We start from the raw sequence: 22,624 nt of genomic DNA on the forward strand, positions 1-22,624 counted from the left end.
GATAAGCGCTGAAGTTGTGGAGCGCGTGAAGGCATGGAGGCTCAGCCGACGTGGCTCTGAGGGCCGCACCAGCAGCGTACCGACGGCTGCTTTTAAACGTCCTTTTCAGCGAGTTCTTGTGTTTCCTCGTTCGTGACTAGACTGAGGGTGCACTCATTATCCTGCAAATACTGAACTGTGCAAAATACCAAAACTATGCAGAGGACGGTGTTGTAACACTGGTGGAAACAGAGACGGGTGGCAGAAATAAATACTAATGTGAATCAGCACAGTTCTGCTCTTGGACTGCTAATCCACCCCCACTGCTGCTGTTCCACCTCAGACACTTCACACCTCCTCTATTCACCCTGCTCACTCCCCCCCACCCCCAACAACAGCATCCAATACACACTCAACACAAGGCTTCAGCCTGTCTCTCTCAACCACCCAGGTTAGGAGGGAACTGAGGAGGATTAATGGCAAGAAGGCAGCGGGTCCAGATGGCATCAGCTCGAGGGTCGTCAGGTCCTGCGCGGACCAACTGTGTGGGGTGATGGAGCACCTCTTCAACCTGAGCCTGAGGTTGGGAAGAGTCCCACAGCTCTGGAAAACCTCCTGTGTTGTACCAGTGCCAAAGACTTCACGCCCCAAGGACCTCAACAGCTACAGGCCGGTGGCTCTGACATCCCACCTGATGAAGACCCTGGAGCGGTTGGTCCTGGCTCAGCTTCGGCGCCTAATAAGCTCATCACTGGACCCACTTCAGTTTGCCTACCAGCCTGGCATTGGAGCGGATGATACCGTCATTCACCTCCTACATCGTTCCCTCGCTCACCTGGAGACCGCTGGAAGCACTGTGAGAATCATGTTCTTTGATTTCTCCAGTGCCTTCAACACTATTCTTCCCTCGGTTCTGAAGGACAAGCTGGTGAACTCTGGAGTGGACCATCACCTCACTACCTGGATTTTGGACTACCTCACCGACCGACCACAGTATGTGAGGACTCAGGGCTGTGTGTCGGACAGGGTCGTCTGCAGTACGGGGGCCCCACAGGGAACGGTTCTGGCTCCGTTCCTCTTCACCATCTACACTGCAGACTTCTCCCACAATTCCACCCAGTGCTTCCTGCAGAAGTTCTCTGATGACTCTGCAATAGTCGGCCTCATCACTGATGGGGACGACAAGGAGTACAGAGGTCTGACCCAAGACTTTGTGGACTGGTGCCAGCTGAACTACCTCCAGATCAACGCCAGTAAAACCAAGGAACTGGTGGTAGACTTCCGCAGGCACAAGCATTCTCCACTGCAACCACTGAACATCCAGGGTATGGACATTGAGGCTGTGGACAGCTACAGGTACCTTGGTGTTCATCTGAACAACAGACTGGACTGGACTCATAACTCAGACGCCCTCTACAGGAAAGGGCAGAGCAGGCTGTACCTGCTGCGGAGACTCAGGTCGTTTGGAGTGGAGGGCCCACTCCTGAAGACCTTCTATGACTCTGTTGTGGCTTCTGCTATCTTTTATGGTGTGGTCTGCTGGGGCGGCAGCATCTCTGCTGGGGACAGGAAGAGACTGAACAGGGTGATCCGAAGGGCCAGCTCTGTTCTAGGAGGCCCTCTGGACCCAGTGGAGGTGGTGAGTGACAGGAGAACGGCGGCTAAGCTGTCATCCCTGATGGACAACATCTCCCACCCCATGCAGCAGACTGTGACAGCACTGAGCAGCTCCTTCAGTGGGAGACTGCGGCACCCATGGTGTGGGACGGAGAGATTTCGCAGGTCTTTCCTCCCCACTGCTGTCAGACTCCACAACAAAGACTTTAACTGATCAAACACACACATCCACACATATGCAATAATACTAAGTGCAATAATCCTTTCTGTCATCGTTGTATTTTTACTCAGTTGTATATAGTATTTGTATTTGTATTCTATTTTTATCTTATTGTATATTTATTTTATTTTATTCTACTGTATATAGTATTTTATTCTATTCTATTCTGTACAGCTGTGTACTGTATTTATTCTTATTGTATTCTAATTTTTGCCTCATAACTTTTGCACTGTCCACTTCCTGCTGTGACAAAACAAATTTCCCACGTGTGGGACTAATAAAGGTTATCTTATCTTATCTTATTTTATAGCACTAATATAAATATCATTATTAGCATTTAGCATCAACACGTTATTTTACAGTACAGGAATCATTTTTATTACAGGGACGATGCTTTCTATGTTTTTACATTGAAATTTAGTGTGTAAACGATTAGAGTATAACTGGTACTATTCATGCTGCAGTAGTTAAACAGGGATCTTCTGCCAAACAGCAACCTCCTGCAGTTCCTTTAATGGCCACTAGAGGCTGGTCCATAACCAGCAGCTAACAAAGCTTGCTGCGTTAGCTGCTAGCTTAGCACTCCACCTTGCCATTCAAATGTGGCTGCTTCTGACGTTACAGTATTATTTCATGTAAAACATGAATGTTGACTTGACCACAGCATATACATCTATGCTTCTGCCATGTTCGAGTGGCTTACAGCCAGACTTTAATAGTTGTTACCAGCCTATGACATGCAAACGAGAAAAAGAGAAGTAAATGTATTCTAGGGCTGTAGCTGAAGGTTGGTGGTTCGATCCCCGTCTGCTCTAGTCTACATGCCAAATATCTTGGACAAGATGCTAACCCCAAGTTCCTCTGCGATGCGTCCATCAGAGTATGAATATTAGAAGCACTTGCATAGACAGTTGTAGAAGCGTGCTGTGTAAGAAGCAGTCCATGCACCGTTCTACACAGGTTGTTGTTTTTTGCAGTGGCATTGACCCCTCTGTGCTAAGCTCATGTTAGCAGCAGTCTGCACCTGTTTTCCATCAGGCCTCACCCACGGCTCAGGATGTAATCAGGTGTTTTTCCCCAGGCTGTCAGCGTGTGTGTCTCTCCATAATAAAAGGCCAATCTGGCTCTGTCGTCCATCACAGCAGCATTTCCTGTTTTTACCTCAGGCCTCACAACGACAGGCAGGGATCTTATCTCCGGCTGGCCTGGAAGACCTTTCCCTCGTCATGTCAGCAGGACATAATGATGCCGTATTGAGAAAACCATAAACGTGCGACTGCTGATCTGTTATCGGGCTCATGGCACATGAAGGAGCTGAATGGGTTCTGTGAATGATGTACTCTGATGTTCAAACCAGATAGGTGGATGTGATTGATATCACCACACAGAGCTGGGGAGTGTGTGGCGCTGGTTCCATCTGAGTGAAACGCTGCATCACACTGTAGCAGACACATTCACCCGAACACAGGACGGCTCTGAGTTTGGTGGACAAAGTCAAACAACCATTGCTGCACATTTTTACTCTGACAATGGAAATCTGTGTAAATGCATTAGACAGGCACCTGTTAGTCCTGAGCCACCTGGGAGCTGCAGAGTTCAGCAGGACTAGTGTTCGTTCAGTCTTTTCTAACACAGCATTTCACACATTAACTTGTGCAACAAGTGTCTCCTGGAGAAGAGTCCATTTGGTGATGGACGTCCTTTATAAGGCAGGACGCGGACCCCAGCCAGAACCTGCAGCAGGTTCAACTAATTCCAGTACAACCATTAAAAAGTGAGTGTGAGAGCAACACTGAGCTCTCACCAGGACACGGAGGTACCGCTGTGTTTAAAGCTTATTGGACTGCACTGTGATTCATACATTTTGTGACCGGCCCGTTAGCTTGTAGCGTGTTGCAGCTAGAATATAGCTGCTCAGGGCAATGGATGTGAATTTTGTGAAGTTTTCTTTATAGAATTATTCTGACCAGACTTTGTTTATCGTGGATCTGCTGAAACGGCATTTTATCATCTTATCTCTTTAATTGGACGTAGCTCCTGCAGAAACAGGATGTCAGGCAGAGGCAGATCAGATTGTTCTGCTGTGTAAACCGATGTGACGAGAAGTCAGACGTTTTGAAGTTGGGAACTATTTAGATATATTTTGAATCTTTGTAGTTCCGATGTGCCTTCCTGCTTCCCAGAAAGCAGAGAAACCGTCCTGACAGTTTGTACAGATGTGTCTCCTGAACTTGGACATGTCTCAGATCTTTTCTGTACTTTGTTTTCTGCAGTCTTCATCCAGCTATATCAGGTTTAAGTGTCATCAGTGGCCCGTTTGCACCGTGCCAGAGGACGGTGTGCCCTCTGCCCTGTGTGGATGATGGTTGAGTCAGCACAGCGTCTGTGAGCTCGTTCCTGATGCTGTCAGAACAACTCGGACGCCTCGTGTTCACCTTACTTACGTCTGTGTTGGCGATTCAAACGGTCATGTGCGCTCTGTGCTCAGACTGGATGCTGCTATGAGACGCATCAGCAGTTTCTCAGGGATAGTTTGTTTCCAGTCTCTGTGAGCGTTACGATGCTGCTCACGTCTGTATGTGAAATATTAGGAATGAGTCGGGCTGTGGTGGAAAGTCGCAGCATATTTATTAGTACACACACAGATATGCTTACTGTTTGTACTACTTTGTTCCTGTACTTCACTGCATGTCAAAGGAAATATATTTGAGGAAAATGTTGTTTACTTTTTAAATTTAGATTGGTGTTTATGTTCTACTCTGAGCCCCTCCCTGATGGCTGAACTTCTCACCCTATCTCTAAGGGAGAGGCCAGCCACCCTTCGGAGGAAGCTCATTTCTGCCGCTTGTATCCGCGATCTCGTTCTTTCGGTCACTACCCACAGCTCGTGGCCATAGGTGAGGGTAGGGACGTAGATCGACCGGTAAATTGAGAGCTTCGCTTTTACTTCGCTGCTGCTCCACATCGAAAGGAGCCAGCTGAGGTGGTTCGGGCATCTGACAAGGATGACCCCTGGGCGCGGTGTTCCAGCCATGTCCCACCGGGAGGAGGCCCCGGGGCAGACCCAGGACACGCTGGAGAGATTATATCTCTCGGCTGGCCTGGGAACGCCTTGGTGTTCCCCCGGACAAGCTGGAGGAGGTGGCTGGGGAGAGGGAGGTCTGGGCCTCTTTGCTTAGGCTGCTGCCCGGCCTCGGATAAAGTGGATGAAGATGGATGGATGATGGATGGTTTTTATGTTACCTAAGGAATTTGACACTTTAGCCTAGCTTAGCATAAAGACTGTAAATGTGGAATAAAACTATGCTGGCTCTTCCTAAATGGTTAGCAGTCCACTTCATTCCTGTAATGTTCATGTCTTAAATAAGACAGGAAACAGTCAGAAACTAAAAGTTGTTGGTTAGTGTGGGGAAGTGAGTATTTCTGCTAATGAATTGCTAAGCTAGCTCTTTATAGTCTTTAAATGAAGATTTGGTACTTGTTTTTGAGCTTTAGCATCATATTAGCACACACATTAAAGCCTTAGTGCCATCTACTGAATGGCAGTGATGCCTTTGTTCCCAAACAAACAGCAAACCTCTTGCTTTTTTTGTCCCGGTCGCACTAAGCATGTGTGGCTGTGCTGAGCGTTTTCCTCTCATAGCTGGACCAGGAGTTCTTTATACATCAGAAACTGTTCAATAAAAGACATTTTTGGAGAGTTTTCAGAGATATTGCAGACAAACATTGGTTGTGATTCTCGACCTGCATGGCGGGTGACGTGGGGGGTGGGCATTTCGGGCAAAAATACTTTACAGTATTCAATGATAACAATGATAACGGTTCTCCAAAGGTTCCCACCCCTGTAGCCCCACCTACCCTAAAACAACTGCACATAATTGTGGCACACCTGTGACCTGCTAGCTTCCCGTGGCAGAGCTACAGGGTACAGGGATGTGATGACTAAGCACAGGTGAAAATGAAATGTATGTGCTTCTGTTCCAGGCTGCATGCTGTGTTTTGGCCAATCAGCCTTCTTTCGCTTCAACCACCCTGAGGAAGCCTTCAGGATGAAGAGTATGATGCCCCAAGGAGGAAGTGTCTCTGCTGGGGACTACAGACTCTGTGCAGGTACTGTGCCGTTATTGTGGGGTTTCCACATACATACGTAGTATATCCTGACTGTTATTACTCGGGAGCACTGACTCCACACCTCGCAAACACAAATCACTTTGAAAAGCTCAGCACTGGCACTTTGTCCAGGAAACAGAAAGACCTCGTTTCCCCCGTAAGAAATCTCATTTTCAGCTCGGCCTGCACGGATGAAAGGAGCAGACGGTAAAAAGGCGGGTGCTGGAGGTGGAGAGGTGTAGTTTACAGGTGGCTGCTTGTACAGCAGTAAACTCCACACAAGGGTGGAGCAAGTGGAGCAGCAGACTTTTGTGTGTTTGTTGGCTTTTCAAACGTCAGCTGCTCTCAGTTACTTTGGTTGGTGTTTCATTAAAAAGACATTTTATATTTGCAGAGTCATAGATTGGTCAGAGTTCTGTTTGCAGCTCTGTTATCAGACCCTCGTCGTCACTTGGAGGGTCTGTTGGAGCCCAGACCCTGAGCAGGGCCCAGCTGGGACCGAGCTCACACCATGCATGTTTCATCTCATTCCTCTGTCTCCAGGCAAAGTGTGTGTGTGTGTGTGTGTGTGTGTGTGTGTGTGTGTGTGTGTGTGTGTGTGTGTGTCCACAGCTGTAAGTGTACCTTCTCTTGGCAAGCTATACTTCCAGGGATCTGTCACAGCATCTCGTCCCCCGTCCTCCCCCACAGTTGACACGGCGTGCCACCAGGGGATAAGTATAGCACACAGGCACGCTGCCTGCTCTGGACTTCCTGATCCACTAATGAAAGCCTTCCGTTGTTTAGAAACGTACCAATTACGCATTCCTGAGTTGCGTTCAGATGAAGCTTGCTTATGCCACTCCCATGATAAACGCAGCATGTCCGCCGTGTCAGCTTGAAAAGACTTGAAAGTGGCACATGTTATCTTTGTGTGTGAACTAGTGTGTGTCAGCTGTGAGTCAGCGTGAGTGTGGTTAGGCTGAATCTCTGCGATGTACAGATGCAGTTTGTGCTCTAGGATCAACAAACTGTAGTCACTTCCTGTCTTTACGATACCTCGGAGCATCTCTCCAGATTCATGGTGCAGGTAGAGTCAGTACAGGTGTGACGGCTGGACAGAGCTGATAGACTGAAGCACCACACGTGGATGTCACGTTCCATCAAGCACATAACGTGTATACCTGTACACAAAAGATGGAGACAGATTGTGGGTCTGAAATGTGAAGCTGCTGTATGAGTATGAAACCTGCACTCTTTGTAATGACTCACAGACCTACTTGATGTGTGACTTGAGTAAACGGGTAAAGATTCCATTAGAGTAAAATAAAAATGGCCTGCTTTTGTATAGAGCTTTACTCGTCCCTCAGGACCCCAAAGAGCTTTACACATCCAGTCATCCACCCACTCACACACACACTGGTGATGGCAGCTACGTTGTAGCCACAGCCACCCTGTGGCGCACTGACAGAGGCGAGGCTGCCGGACACTGGCGCCACCGGGCCCTCTGACCACCACCAGTAGGCAACGGGTGAAGTGTCTTGCCCAAGGACACAACGACCGAGACTGTCCGAGCCGGGGCTCGAACCGGCAACCTTCTGATTACAAATAGAGGATCAATGAGGTCATGGTGACCTTGTGATTGACATGCCGCCGGCCCATCAGTCTGCAGCTTCCCTTCGTTTCACAGTCAGCGCTGCTCGTTGCTATTTCCTCGTCACAAAATGCTGCAAAACGCAGAGATGGTCAGTGTGGAAATGCTAACAATGGGTGATCCTGCTTCTGTCTTTAGTATACAGTCTGTTTTCCATACACACGTGAATGAAGGAAAAATTACTGATGGAAATCTCTGAGTCTGCTTTAAATCAGTTCTGCTGGTCCAGGGCTCCTGAGGACTTCTGATCTCCCTAACGGGACCATGCTGCCACACATACATGGTAACACTGCAATGAGTCCTGCAGACAGGGGACGTTTGGTGTTGTCAGCAGCCTGGTGGCGCTGGTTGGCATATTAGTTGTTTATGGCCTACTTCTGTGAATCCTAAAACTTGCATCACTTTGTAACGATTGTCTTGCAAAATCAAACCTCATGCAATTCTCCAGAGTCGTGTGCACTTTGCACCACTCTGTCAGTCCGCCCTCCATTTCCTTAGCTGTTTATCAGGTTTGGAGGGGGGTTGGAGCCTGTCCCACGTGGCGCTGGCGGAGAGGACATGTCATCAGTTTCTGTGCAAGACAGAGAGACAGACAGCCACACACTGTCACATCCTCCACTGAAGACCAGCAAAGAGTCACAAATTGCAGCGGCGTCCGTCGCATTTACCTGTCTCGTTTAGTTTCTGCAAGCTTTGCTGGATTTTCATCCAGCTGGCACTTCCTGTATCTCGGTGCGAGGCCAGCAGACGGCTTTGTGGTTCCTTAAAGTGGCTGATGGCTGGGGTTACAGTATCCTTTTCAGAGGCTATTTATAAAGCTCCCAGTTCCAGTGTGCTGTCTCCCATCTCTGCGCCCTCCTTGCCTGGGTTTCCCCTCTGGTCCCTGTTCCCCAGCCTTCTGTATTCTTCCCAGTGAAAGGCCTTTATCTCCCAGTGACTTGGCTGCTGGACAGCTCTGAGGACAAGGCTGAAGGCTGGGGATGCAGTTGTGGTTTTAGATTGGCACTGCTGCATGCTGAATCTCTTTTTTTCACTATTATGAGATGAAAGCAAGTGCTTATTAATAAAGCACTATTAGGACGTCAAACTGGGGATCTTTTTGCCATTTAACAGGGTAACCGCCACATATTTCCTGCCCCTGTTTTCCATTTCCAAACCCACATTTCCATCCCAGAAGAACCTCTCTGATTTTCCTTTAAATATTTCACCATGCTCGATCAGTGTGAGTGTTTTTATGTGGAAAGATATTCAGACAGACGGTGGATGCACAGGGATATTTGTCATTTCTGACTTTTGTCCCAAAGTTTATCTTTTTGAGGTTGGCCTTGTTTGGGTAAACTAATAAGCTGCATCGCTCTCTCACCGCCATCCCTGGCTTTAACGTGGACACGGGCCGTTTCAATACTTTCTCCTCGGTCGCATCTAAGCTGCATTATTGACACAGAGAACAGTGACGAACAATAAAATGTGCTGCCGTGACAAACTGCTCGCAAATCTCGCAGTGGTTCATCACTGCGGGCAGGAAAAGCTTCGTTAAGTAAACCACGACACGGTCAGTCATACAAATGTACCTTCAAAATAAAATAAATGCCTGTCACCAGGAGTTCAGAGCGATTTGTTTTTCGTAACTGGGTTTAATTGTAAAACTGCACTTCTAAGGTATTTTATGGACTTTCATATTCAGTTAAAATCGGCCTTAATAGTGAAAATGTTCTCAACAGTGGCACGTTCCCTTGACGCTAATAGATTTACTTTGAAAGTCAAGACCGGAAATGCCGTGTTACTGTTCGCGTAACCTGACGCCAGCGGTTCGGCGGTCCGCAGCGGTACCCAGCACCCCGGCTGAACTGTCAGCGCGGCGTTGAAGCTCCGTGTCTCTTCGGTGTGTGTGGAGCCAGACACGGCGGAGCTCTGCCACAGCCGCCCTGTCAGCGCTGTCCGGAGGACGTGGCCTCATGTGTGGGTCATATAGCAGGTGAACCGCACTGAAACTGACCGGGGCGCAGTTTTATTCCTTCATGTGAGTAACCCTAGCTCTCCGCGCCTGAGAAAAGTGATGCCAAGCGGTCACACGCCAAACTCCATTAACAATACGTCGATTTTTCATTCGTGCATTTATCTAAGAAGGTGTGCACGTCTTAGAGCAGCGGTACACACTCGAACCAATCACTGTGACTTTGCATCTTTATTCGGATCATATCACATTAATAAACACGACTGTGTGATTTCCTCTAAATACATCTGATCTTCTTTGCTAACAGCATGATACGGCGTTCTTGTCAGGGGGAGAAATGGGTAATGGCAGATGAACCAAGCGTGTGTTTGTTAGCTAGCGCTTCCATATGATGGAATTGGTGCCGAAAAGCAGAGGATGCTCCGTGTGATAAAATATCACGCCGTCATGTTGAAGCCGGCGCTCGTCTTTACCCGCGAACACGCCGGCGTAAATTGCCAGTTTTTAAATGAAGTTTGTCGCGATGCGCTGGAGGCGATGGTCTGTATGCCATGACATCATTGCACGGGCTTTCCCTCAGCAAACGGCCGCCTTTATCCCGTATTGTGTGTTCCTCACATCAGGATCCGTGACGGTCGATGTGACACTAGCATTGTTACTTCACTGCCGTGTTATTTACACGCAGATGCGTTCATATTCAGTTGTGGTGAGGCTGTCACGTGGGCAGAGCTTGGCGTTATTAGAGAAAAAGCAGGCATAGCTGCTGTGGTGTCAGCTGAGCAGGCACAGCTAATGCATTATTTGTGAAGCTTCTGTATTTTAAAGCACTTGCACTGATGGGATTTGCCTCTGTGACACAAAACTGACTCTTTTATTTGCTTCTCAGACACGACAGCTGTTTTATTACCTCTGTGTTTGCACTGATGACGCTACCTTACAATAATCCTCATTTAAGGTGAATAAAACCTGATCTGTGGAGTGTTCCCTGCCTCAGAGCCACGTGGCTGTGTGTTTCTGGTGTTATAATCTACTGTGCTGACATTGGAGGAAGATGATTAAGATGAGATTACCTGGCCTGTGTCCTACGTTTGCTTTCGGGCCATACAGTAATTGGGTTATGTAGGCACATTTTCTCCTATCCAGTGCCGTCTGTGTGTCCTTCCTTCCTTTTTCCCCTCACTACTAATCCCTTCTCTGGCCTTGTACTTACCTGTCTTCCACAGTAGGCTGGAAAATTGACGTTGAATGCATCTTAAATAACAGGTTCGAATTCAGCAGTTTGTGAAGCTCTCTGGGGAGGTGAGGAAGTCTGGCAGTACATGTTTTAAATAGTTTCATTTCAGTGCGGCTGTGAAGAGTTAGGAGGGGCTAAGGCTCGTAGGATGTTTTCGGCACAGTAAGGAACGCTGTGACACAACCGCACAGGAATAATGGAAAGTTATCAGGGTTAAAGACTCTTAAAGGAAGGCAGTGTCTTCTTCTGTTCAGGGGAAAGAGATCATCCAACAGTGTTACTCTCATAGTCATTGAAGGTAGTTGTATTAAAAAGCTCGTTACCCACAGAGGCTTTTTATACTAAAGCTGGTTGGACCGCCCAGAACAAAGATGTGCATCTAACACAGTGACGGGACTGACTGTCCAGCAGGAAACCAATCACAGTCTTTCATATTAGTTTGGAGCTTCATTTCTTCCCGTGTCGTCGCTCCGTGCTGTCAGGTCGGTGCCGGTCAGAGAGCCAAGTGACATCACTCGGCTCTCCCGAGTCATCTCGCTGCCACAGGTTACAGCAGTCCTTGTAAAACCTGCTGAGCTCGAGGGCAAAACTAACCAGAACCTGAAGCCTGTGGAGAGCTGTATGTTTTTTCCTGTTGTCGGTGTACACACGCAAATGAGAGCGTGCTTTTGTTTTTCCTGCCTTGCACTAAAAAAACCAAAACATTGTGCGATGCTAGCTGATGGCGATTTGCAATGTCGTAGTCAGCCTTTGAAGGACCCTCATCACTGCTGCTTTGCTGTTTAAGTCGTGCCATGATGCACAGTGTATCCTGAACAGTCTGTTTTTGCTGCTGCTGTTAGAATTATGAAAATGCCGTCGCTGCCCCACTGCAAATGTTTTCTTTGTGTGATATCTAATGAGCCGGGGCATGTGGTGGAGCTGGGGGAGTTATTGAGGTGCAGGATATCGTTGACTCTGTTTGAATACCTGTCTGATGCCCGTTTTATTCTCTCTGCTTTCCCTCTAGACACAGAGAGCTTGGTCAATGGGAATCACCAGCCCAGTGCAGCCCAGTGTCCCCCAGCTCCTGGAGAGAAAGTCCAATCCGAGCACAGCGCTATCGTCAGCTCTATTGAGAGGGACCTCCAGGAGATCATGGATTCTCTAGTCATGGATGACCCTCAGCCTTCTTCATCGGACGCCATGAAGCCTCCCGGAGGCCAGTCCGCAGCTCACTCTCCTCTGTCGCCCATGGTCAACGGAGGGGGCCGGTATCTGTTATCGCCTCCTACCAGCCCAGGGGCCATGTCTGTGGGGTCCAGCTATGAGAACACATCGCCTCCTTTTTCCCCACTGTCCTCCCCCTCAGCAGCCAGCAGTGGAAGCTTTACCAGTCCATCTCCTAGTGGAGGACCCCAGGACCAGAGTTCTTCTCTGCCGCCAGTGCCTGTACGCTCCTCTAGCTACAACTTCACCGCCCAGCCTCCGCCGGTACCCCAGCCACGGACCATACTGCCTAACTTCAGCAGCAGTGGGGTGAGCCAAAAGGTTCAGGAAAGCCCCAGGTTGCCGCGAAAGGTCTTAACGGAGGCTCCTCCAAGCCCCAAGCCAAGCCACACAGGACTGGGCCAAGCTGGGTCTGAGAGCCCTCGGCAGACCCCCCTTCTGTCCTCCAGTGAATCTCTTAGCGGTAGAAACGCTGTGCCAAGTAGCCCCAGGCCCACACCCAAGTTTCCGACCTGTTCATCCCCGTCGCCCTCCAGCCCCAGGACCAAGACTACCACAGTGCTCCAGGAAAGACCTGCCAGCCCCTTCAGAGAGCACGCCCCTCTGGCCGATCGCTCTCTCACTTCCAGCCCCTCCAGGCAGCTTTCTCAACCCACCAGAGCGTTCCAGCCTCCCCTGGACCCCATCGTCCACATAATCCAAGGATCACCTCTCCAGCAGCATCCGCGCTCGTTGCAGCCCCCGGAAAGCCCTCGCTTGGCCCGGAGGAACGTGGAGGTGAACGGGGGCGGTGGAGCAGGCAGCAGTATGAGAGAGTTGCCACCTTTAAGCCCCTCCTTGGCTCGCAGAGGGGTTCCAGTTCTCCCAGGGGCACTTCCGGGCACGGTGAACCCACTGAGGACTCTGGACAGCCCCTCAAATCTGGGCAAGGTTGTTCCAGAGAGCCCCAGACTTCGGCGCAAGTCAGAGGAGCAGACTTGCAGCAGAGGCATCCGAGCTCGCAGCCCATCCCCTACCTCGTTGTTGACGGAGGGCAGCGTCGGGGGTGCAGGGGTACGGAAAGCGAGCTTTGGGAATTCCTTGTCGCCTGCTTACAGTCTGGGCTCGTTGCCGGGTTCCTCTCCTGTAGCCAGCCCAAGGACCCACAGAAAGATGTCTGCAGGGAGACCGCACCCCGGTATGAGGGAGAGGAAGAACAGCATCACAGAGATCAGCGACAACGAGGACGATCTGCTGGAGTACCACCGACGACAGAGAGAGGAGAGGCTCCGCGAGCAGGAGATGGAGAGGCTGGTGAGTCGGGACCGTACCTCAGCGGGGATGTGCCGTTGTTACTCAGCGGTCTTTAAAAAAACAGCTTATGGATGCGCCGTGTCAGCTGATCAGTGTTTTCTTCCAGCTGAGTTGTTGCTGATAATCCTGACAGATCCTTTTACGGTTTTCATCTCGTAATCCTCTTTTTTAATTCAGTAGCTTTAATTCATGGAGAAGACTTTTCAAAGGCCTAAAGTCACAAACTGTGATGACAGACGCACTGTATTAATGAACTCGTTAGCTCATCAGCTGATGGTGTAACACTGGGCCTGCATTAAACCTCTACAGGCTGAACAAACCAGCTCACTTGTTTCATATGAATTTCCTGAACAGTCTAATTTCCGTGGTCCTTGCAGACGTGGAGATGAGTGAGCAGTAGTAACTGTTAGAGGTTCAGTGTCTCCCCGCTGGGCTTAAGACTGTGTCAGGCATTTTCATTACTTTATTAACTAATTATTCGTTCCAGAGAACCGTCTAGAGATTCATGAATGATTGGTGTCAAACTTTTACAGCACAGATCTGATCTTCCCAGTGAGAGAGAAAGTGGCTGAAGCTCTTTCATGAGTGTGATTATCAGCAGAGGAGGTGCTGCAGATACTCTAATGTGTGTGTCCTGCAGGAGGAGCACGGTGCACCGATTGCACGGTCTGCGTGTTTGCTTGCAAACTGTCTGCAGCCTGGCCGTTGGCTGTCCAGACTGCTGCTGACATGCGGTCTCTCTCGGGGGGCTCACGGGGCCCCGTAGCAACCGCATCGTTTGTTGTTTCCTAAACTGAGCAGAGGGGGCCGAGGGAGCGCCGTAGACATCTTGAACTTGTCTGCCGCTCTGAATGGAAATCGTCCTTAAAAAGCCTTTGTGTGTGTTTGTGCCTGCGTGAGAAGGCGTGTAATTACAGACGGGTATTTTTTATAAGCTAAAGACAGAGTGACATCGACCGAGTAGGATGGCCTGAGACGACGTGCCCTCTGTCTGCGTGCCAGGTCACATCCTGTACCTCCCACTGAGACACGGGGGCAGCATCAGATCTGCACACTGAGACTGTTTAAACCTCTACAGCAGGGGTGCTCAATCCCAGTCCTCGAGAGCTACTGTCCTGCAGCTTTTAGATGCATCCTTGTTCCGACACAGCTGAATCAAATGAATGGCTTGTTATCAGGCCTTCTCCAAACTTGATGGCATGCTGAAGAGGTGATCAAACATTTGATTCAGCTGTGTTGGAGTAGGGATGCATCTAAAAGCTGCAGGACAGTAGCTCTCGAGGACTGGGATTGAGCACCCCTGCTCTACAGGCTCAGAGGTCCTGCAGAGCGCTCCACGGCAGGTTCTGGTTAGTTACGCCAACATGTCTCCCTACGACAATCAAGTGTTTGTTTGGGGTGAAACTGCATTTTAAAAATATCAAAATAATAGTAAAATATTTTTTACTGTATATATCCATGAAAGGATCTGGTGCTGTTAGGCTGCTCATCCATCTTTGAGCGGTCAGGTAGGATTCACTGTGTGAGCCAACAGTGCCGCTGTTTTAAACATGTACGTCTGAAGTTTAGTTTCAGTACGAAGACCTCATTAAAATAACTGAGGCTGCGTCCACGCTGGCCCGGATAGATGTGAAAACGATGCTTCCGCTCGGCGTCCACACTGTCGTTTTGTCCTTTTCACAGAGTTGTGCGTCCACATTGAAACGGCCCAAAACGCTCACGTTCCAGTCCTGCACATGCGTGAAACGCAAGAAGATTGGGCCGGTCTCATTCCTGTCTGCTGCTCTTTGAAACTTCGGCAAAATGTTGAGGAAAAGCAGCGAGCTTTTTACATGGACTAACAACGAGGTGGAGTTGTTGCTGCGAGTAACACAAAAGTACAAAGGTGCAAAAGCCAGGGAGAATACTAGGGCTGACAAACCTGAGAGCAAACAAAACAACTGCAGTATAATACCCTTCACTATCTTAGTTTAATTGGTCACATGACTGCATCACATGACTAAAATGTGTCATTGTTTTCAAAAAGTCTCAGTTTTCGCTGTCCACACTGACACGAAAGCACCGTTTTAAATGTGTCTGCTTTGGAGAGCGTTTTCAAAACGCTGCGTTTTTGTCCTGAGCAGCGGGGGGCTGCTCAACCCGAGTCTGGACCCGAGTCTGGACCCGAGTCTGGACCCGAGTCTGGACCCGAGTCTGGACCCGAGTCTGGACCCGAATGAATAAACATGGCAGGCCAACCAACAGTTTGTAAGGAGCAAAGGGACTATAGTGTAAGGACTGGGAGTGGATTTATCCACAGTAGCGTGTAGATGGTGCTGCTGTGCCCGTGGTGACCATATCTGATCTAGAGTCCGTTTCGAGTGCTCTATAACTTGGGCTTTTATTCACAGCGAGTATTGATACGCTCATGGATCTGACGTGTCAGCCATCTTTGATATGGTCATGTGACAGAAAATGTGAAAATGCACATTATACCTTTGGAAAAGTGGATACACGAACACATACATGAACAGAAATGCATGTAAACAAATGCAAATATGCCTAATATATACTAAAAGAGAAGAGAGCCATACTGTCTATGAGCCCCACCCACCTTCTGTTTGTGAGTGCCGACCAATCAGGAGAAAGCTAGCTTACAGCTGCAGATGTATAAAGCATATGTCATAGTGTAAATGATGCACACTTGCCCTGGTGTTTATTAAAACACAGGAGGACGATGAGACTGCAGTTGTCACCACACAAGAGCAGGATGAAATCACCAGTGTTGGGTAAGTTACTTTAAAATAGTAACTTAGTTACATTACTAGTTACTTCTATCAAAAGTAACTCAGTTACTTCAAGTTACTCGTTACTTTCAGAGTAACTAGTTACTAGGGAAAGTAACTTTGGTTTAACTCAGAATTCTCTTGTTAATGTGTTGCTTCCATAACTTTGCCAGTCTTCTAGCTTGCCTACATGTTAACACTATCCTGCCACAAGTGCACTGTGCCACCAACCAATAGAAAGGAAAAGATAATGTGCACATTTCCACGAGAGAAATCCCACGCCTGGTTCTATCCTAGCTTTTTACATCCAACACAAAAACTGCAGTCGTGTTGCTTTGATTGTACTCAGAACTCGGAAATTCTGCCTTCTGAATAGGAAGATGTAGGTAACAGCAGACTGCAGATGAGCTGCATACAGGGCTGGACTGGGACAGAAAATCGTCCCGGACATTTTGACTAGAGAGCGGCCCACCATTATAGGAAAAATCATAAAGCCTTTGAATGAAAACAAACACTGTTGTGACAGTGATGTACACTGTTCGGATGGTATATATGCATCAATCTATCAATCGTTTGTTGTAAGATTCAGATAATTATTTTTTAAAAGTGAGACATTTTAAATGAGAATAAGAAAGTATTTCCTTGTGCCCCCCTCTCCCTGTTAATGCCCTACATGCCCCCCTGGCAACACTTTGCTAGACCCGCCCCTGCACAGTTACCAGCTGTCAGCTGCTTAGAAAAGGATCCTGGTGTTATTTGTCTCTCAGAAACAGTTCATAACTTCAACTCATCCATGTCACCTAAAGGGTAAACCTGTTTCTCCATCACAGCTCTGATGGTTCAGTAAGGACATCTCCTGGTTTCATCTTCATGTTTCCAAACCGACATCATGACCAGCAGCTTTACAGCTGTGGCTCCAGCAAACATCAGCTGATACTAGAAATTAATATTAAATAAATTCTAACAACAGCTGATCAAGCTTAAACGTGCTGCTGTTGTTTAGCGCGACATCCGCTGGTTTCCTCTTTCTGGCGCAAAGTGATAAACAAACAAGAGAGAAAAGCCGATCAGCTGATCATTGATCAGTTTCATGACTGAAGTAGAAACAGGAGAGGATGAGAGAAGAAGAGGCAGCTGTGCAGCAAAGACAGAATAACTCCAGCTTTGTGTCTTTTTCATTGTAGCTGAAGTCCAGGACAAACTGTTCCTTTTCACCTCAATAAGAAACGCGTAATATTTTCTCTGAATACCAGACGATTCTGTTTTTTACGGGACGGTTGGCAACTCTAATAATTAACCTACGAACAAAATAAAGTTCAACATCAGTAACATAGCACCACCCAGCTGTATAGAAACTCCGTCAAGCTAGCTAGCACGCAGTACGAGTTATTGTAACTGACTGTAAAAAGTCAGAATAACGAAAATAAACTCCACCTAAACTTGGTTCATATCTGACCCAGAGAGACTGCAGGTCATAACTTCTTACCTGAGGTTCAGTTCACACTTGGACCGGCGGCCGCCTCTGGTCTCTCCTCCTGCCTCCCCTTTCCTTCATCCACCTGCTGGCCTCCACCACTTGCTAATGTTACTGAATCGGTGGAAGCTCCGCGATGCCACCACACGAAGTAACGAGTAACGAGCCTATCTAAATCCCAGTAACGAGTAACGCGTTCCTGATTCAGGCATAATAACTAGTTACCGTGCTCGTTACCACAATGATAACGTAGTTACTGTAACGCGTTACTTAATAACGCGTTAGTCCCAACACTGGAAATCACTGAGACATGAATGTTAGAGACTCGTCGCCTCTCTGAGACATGAAAACTGTCCAAAGGATGAAAAAAATCAAATTCACGTTGTTCACGTCTCTGTTACCAACCTGCTGACCTTCACACACCACGGTCAGACACTCCTTATGTTTTCTACAACCTTTACCTTGTGCAACTTCCAGACACACAGACAATATTGACATTAGATATGGGCTCACGGCTCGTAGCGTATGAGGGCGAGCACATAACCGAGTCGTGTAAATAAGGCCTTCAGGAGGCTAACAGAGGCTCTCTGACAGGCTGAATTCCTCAGCAGCTCGTTATGTTGTTGCATTTGTTGAACTCGGTGAGGAGGCAGGGCGTGGAGCTGCAGGGCCTGTAATTAGTCACAGTCGACTCACTGTCATGACAGATTCTTCTTGCCCGTGAGCGTGTGTTTCAAAGCCTTTCACACAACTGGTTACCCAAAAGCAAAGTTATGTGAACAGTGAGCCTGCACAGTGTGTTCAGGAGAAAGCAGCCTTATTGTGAAACCAACAGGAGCACACAGCTCAGAGGCTGCTGGGAGACTGCAGCTGCGCACAGATTCATAGTGTGGCTGCGTACATGCAGGAGACTTTCACACTTATGTGGCTCTGAAGTCATTTTAATGTGGAAGCAGTTGAACCAGGAAGGAATCATCTCTGGAGACCTGTCAGATGCTTGAAAAGGACCTCAGTCCACTAACACTAGGAAAACTAGTGCAGACCATCAAACATGTTTATGTCTTTAATAATAATGACTAACATATTGAATTTCAGTGGAGCTCTTTCACCCAACTCTCTCAAACCTTTGGTCACAGTTGGTGTACACAGGTAGAAGACGGGCTCCAGGTGACTCTAAGTTTCCCTGTTGAATGTAATGAAGACCATGAGACGTAGCTGAAGGTAGGGCTGGGCCATATCACACCTTTCATTGTAATACTGGTATAATGTTGTAGAATATGGGTAACACGCGCATGCGCAGTGCCTTTGTTTGCATACGCACATGGCGGCGACGCAGAATAAGAAGAATAAGAAGGGCGAACGCGGATCGTTGAATGAGACGGATGAACCAGAACTGGTTTGTGAAAATGCTGCAGCTTCACTGGTGTGGAACTGGTTTGGCTTTCGTCCGTCAGATACACAACAAAGCACATTTTTTGTAGAGGATGCGAGCGGACCGTCGTTATTAGCAAACCGAGTTTATGTCCACGGCGCTCAAAAATCTGTCAAAAACGTTTCAGTATGACTTTGCTGAGCTACGAAGCCGCTCGATGGATTGTTGGAGCGTTACGGCTGTCGTAGGCGGAGCCTGGCGGAGTGATACGTGCTGTGCTTCAACATAATGTTACCGTGTTGTTAGAGCTGGGCAATATGAGATTTTTTTCATATCACGATATGTTTTTTTCATTTCAGGCGATAACGATATCTATCACGATATAAGCCAAATAACTATATTTGTAAGATTTAAATGTGCCGTTGCTCACAAGTAAAATGTGAAATAATCAGCAGCTTGTTTTGATTTAAATATTTATTTCCCATAATAAGTTCAACAGGGTAGATGTACTTAAGGAACATGAGACTTTTTCAGATAAATAAAGGCAAATATTGCAAACTACACAAAAGGCAGCCGCTAAAGCGTTTAAGTTTCAAAATAGAACAAATGAAACAGACTAAACTGTCAATTCCACTTAGAAACAAAATATTAATTCTAAAAATAAATCTTAGTTTGTTTTACAGAAGAACAGACAAAACTGACTAACTTTTGTCAATATCAAATAAACTGAGAACTAAAAGGAAATTCTCAATCTCTCCTTGTTGTATAGCTGAGCTTTTCAAACAGTTTTAACAGTTACTTTAGAATCAGAATCAGAATCAGAATGGGTTTATTGCCAGATGTTGAGGTTTACAACATTAGGAATTTGCTGCGGTGCTTCAGTGCAGACAATAAGAATTAAAGTGCTATGTAGAAAGAAAGATATGTGCATGAGATATACATGAGAATAAGAATTAAGAGTGCTACGTAGAAGGATATATACATGAGTGCAGGTGGTGATCAGTGCCAAACATGAAATGATGCAGTGACACAGCGTAGGGTCATGTGTTAGTGGCGGGGACAGTCATGTGGTTATTGTTCATGTGTCCAACAGCAGAGGGGAAGAAACTGTTCTTATGGCGAGAGGTTCTGGTGCGAATGGACCGGAGCCTCCTGCCTGAGGGGAGCAGGTCAAACAGACTGTGTCCAGGGTGAGAAGGGTCAGCTGAGATCCGAGCTGCACGCCGCAGTGTCCTGGAGGTGTACAGGTCCTGCAGAGATGGGAGTCTGCAGCCAATCACCTTCTCAGCAGAGCGCACAACACGCTGCAGTCTCTGTTTGTCCCTGATAGTGGCTCCAGCGTACCACACGGTGATGGAGGAGGTGAGGATGGACTCGATGATTGCAGTGTAGAATTGCATCATCGTCCGTGTTGGCAGGTTGAATTTCTTCAGCTGCCTCAGGAAGTACATCCTCTGCTGGGCTTTCTTAATGACGGAGGTGATGGTGGGCTCCCACTTCAGGTCCTGGGTGATGGTGGTACCCAGTGTAGAATAAGGAGGGGATGTTTTTCTCATTATCATTTAATATTTTAATATGTCATTATTAGTTCCTTAGAAGTATATAAGCGGAATGAGTCCACAGAGGTGATGGGGGTGTCAGTCAGGATGATGGGGGGGAGTGGGGCTGTGTGCTTCCTGAAGTCCACAATAATCTCCACTGTCTTCTGGGCATTCAGCACCAGGTTGTTGTGGCTGCACCAAGACACCAGACGTTCAACCTCCCTCCTGTAGGCAGACTCGTCCCCGTCCGAGATGAGCCCAATGACGGTGGTGTCATCTGCGAACTTGATTAGCTTGACAGACTGGTGGGTGGAGGTGCAGCAGTTGGTGTACAGGGAGAAGAGCAGAGGAGAAAGAACACAGCCCTGAGGGGAGCCGGTGCTGATGGTCCGGGAGTCCGAGACATTCTTCCCCAGCCTCACGTGCTGCTTCCTGTCCGTCAGGAAGTCAGTTATCCACCGGCAGATGGGATCAGGCACATTCATCTGGGAAAGCTTGCCTCGGAGATGGTCTGGAAGGATGGTGTTGAAGGCAGAGCTGAAGTCCACAAACAGGATCCTGGCGTAGGTTCCTGGGGAGTCCAGATGCTGCAGGATGAAGTGTAGGGCCATGTTGATGGCGTCGTCTACAGACCTGTTGGCTCTGTATGCAAACTGCAGGGGGTCCAGGAGGGGGGCCGTGAGGGTCTTGAGATGGGAGAGAACTAGTCTGACAAAAGCCGAATGACGAATTAGCGCTTCCAGTCAGAGACTGAGGCTACGTCCACACGTACACGGGTATTTTTGAAAACGGAGATTTTCCGTTTTCGTTTTAAAAAATAATCCCGTCCACAGATAAAGGCAGAAATGAAGGAAAACGCTGCTATGAACATGCCAAAGCAGCAGGTGGCGCTAGATTCCTAACCGTGCAGAAATGTTGGCCAATCAGAAGTCTAGAAGCCTCGGTGGGAAAAAGTAAACAAAGCTGGGGCATAGAAGCAGAACAGTCGTATGTGTGGAGGGACAGTAACTGTGTGTATATGTGAGCATTTAAACACTGCAGAGAGTAGAATTAACAGTATTGTAGAAATTCATTTCACTGAAACAATAACGTGGCACAGTGTGACGCATGCACCAGTTTATTGTATTTCCAGACTTGCTTTCGGCACATTTACAGTGCACGCTACTCTATTTTTTGTCAGACTTGAAATAGCCGAAATACCTTCACACTACGGAACTTCTATGGCTCTTCCGTTCGACAATCTCTCCGGCGTTGGAACCATCATCTGTTTTCTCTTCGGTCACGCTCGGTTGATTTTTCTAGTCGGCACACTCATTTCCTCCATTACCCGCTGGCTGCTTCCCAAACAAACACACGTGCGGCTTGGCACTTGTGCTGTACGTAACAAGTCACGCGACGTGACGCTGCGGCTGTGATTGGTTCGGCTCTGCGCTACTTAATTTGGATTGGCTGACCTTTTTTTTTTTTTTTTTTTTTTTTGAGGACAAGAGCGGCGAGGTCTATCGCGATAGCTTAATTTTTCTATCGAGTAAAAGTTATATCGCGATACATATCGTTATCGTTCTATCGCCCAGCTCTACGTATTGTGTGTGTTTAACCTCTTTTTAAGTGTTGTGGATGTTATACATGGTTATGCTGAGGATGTGTCGGCCAGTCTCCACTGGAAATGCCTTTTGGTTAAACCGTCAGCGAGGAGTTTGCACTGTTACGTTGTTATATAGCTTTAACGCACATAACAAACAGCTGCTTGTTTAAGTGAAAACACATTGATGGTAGGCAGTCGTAGTGTGGTGAATCTGAAGTTCAGCACTCTCAGAGCAGACGTCACCTGAACAGGAGGACCAGGAAGTTGGTTGTTTTCAGTGGGAGAAGCATTTCGTCATCATCCAGGTGGCTTCTTCAGTCTCAGCTGACGGCAGGTTTCCGACCTTACAAACAGCACCTGCACAATGACGTGGTTTCCCTTCTCCAGCTTTGTGCAGGTGCAGTTCTGTCTCCAGTGTCTTTTTGTGCCATTCAGCATCTGGTCTGGTTTGAGAACAACTGTCAGAAAGTTTATTAATCAGCATATCAAGAACTCACAGGTTCATCGGTCTGACGTTGGACTAAGCACTTTAATTTATCCATCCATCCGTCATCTTTGAGGTTACTGATCATTTGGTCTTCTTCTTTGGTGGATCTTTTACAGTCTCTTTCCCAAAGTAACAGACATGACTCTGATCT

General features: G+C 47.7%; 1 protein-coding gene across 3 annotated transcripts in view; it reads left to right on the forward strand.

The window, feature by feature from the left end:
• phldb1b (pleckstrin homology-like domain, family B, member 1b) overlaps window positions 1-22,624 on the forward strand; it is a 113,104-nt gene that overhangs the window by 49,844 nt on the left and 40,636 nt on the right. For all 3 annotated transcript variants that reach the window (XM_085244658.1, XM_085244660.1, XM_085244659.1), the window contains 2 exons: window positions 5,801-5,926; window positions 11,757-13,249. In XM_085244658.1, the coding sequence (XP_085100784.1) occupies window positions 5,801-5,926; window positions 11,757-13,249 (1,619 nt within the window). The remainder of the gene's footprint in view (window positions 1-5,800; window positions 5,927-11,756; window positions 13,250-22,624) is intronic.

This window comes from Mchenga conophoros, linkage group LG14, assembly GCF_057382185.1.
Source record: "Mchenga conophoros isolate Kocher_MC1m ecotype Shallow Benthic linkage group LG14, M_conophoros_male_GT1.1, whole genome shotgun sequence".
NCBI lineage: Eukaryota > Metazoa > Chordata > Actinopteri > Cichliformes > Cichlidae > Mchenga > Mchenga conophoros.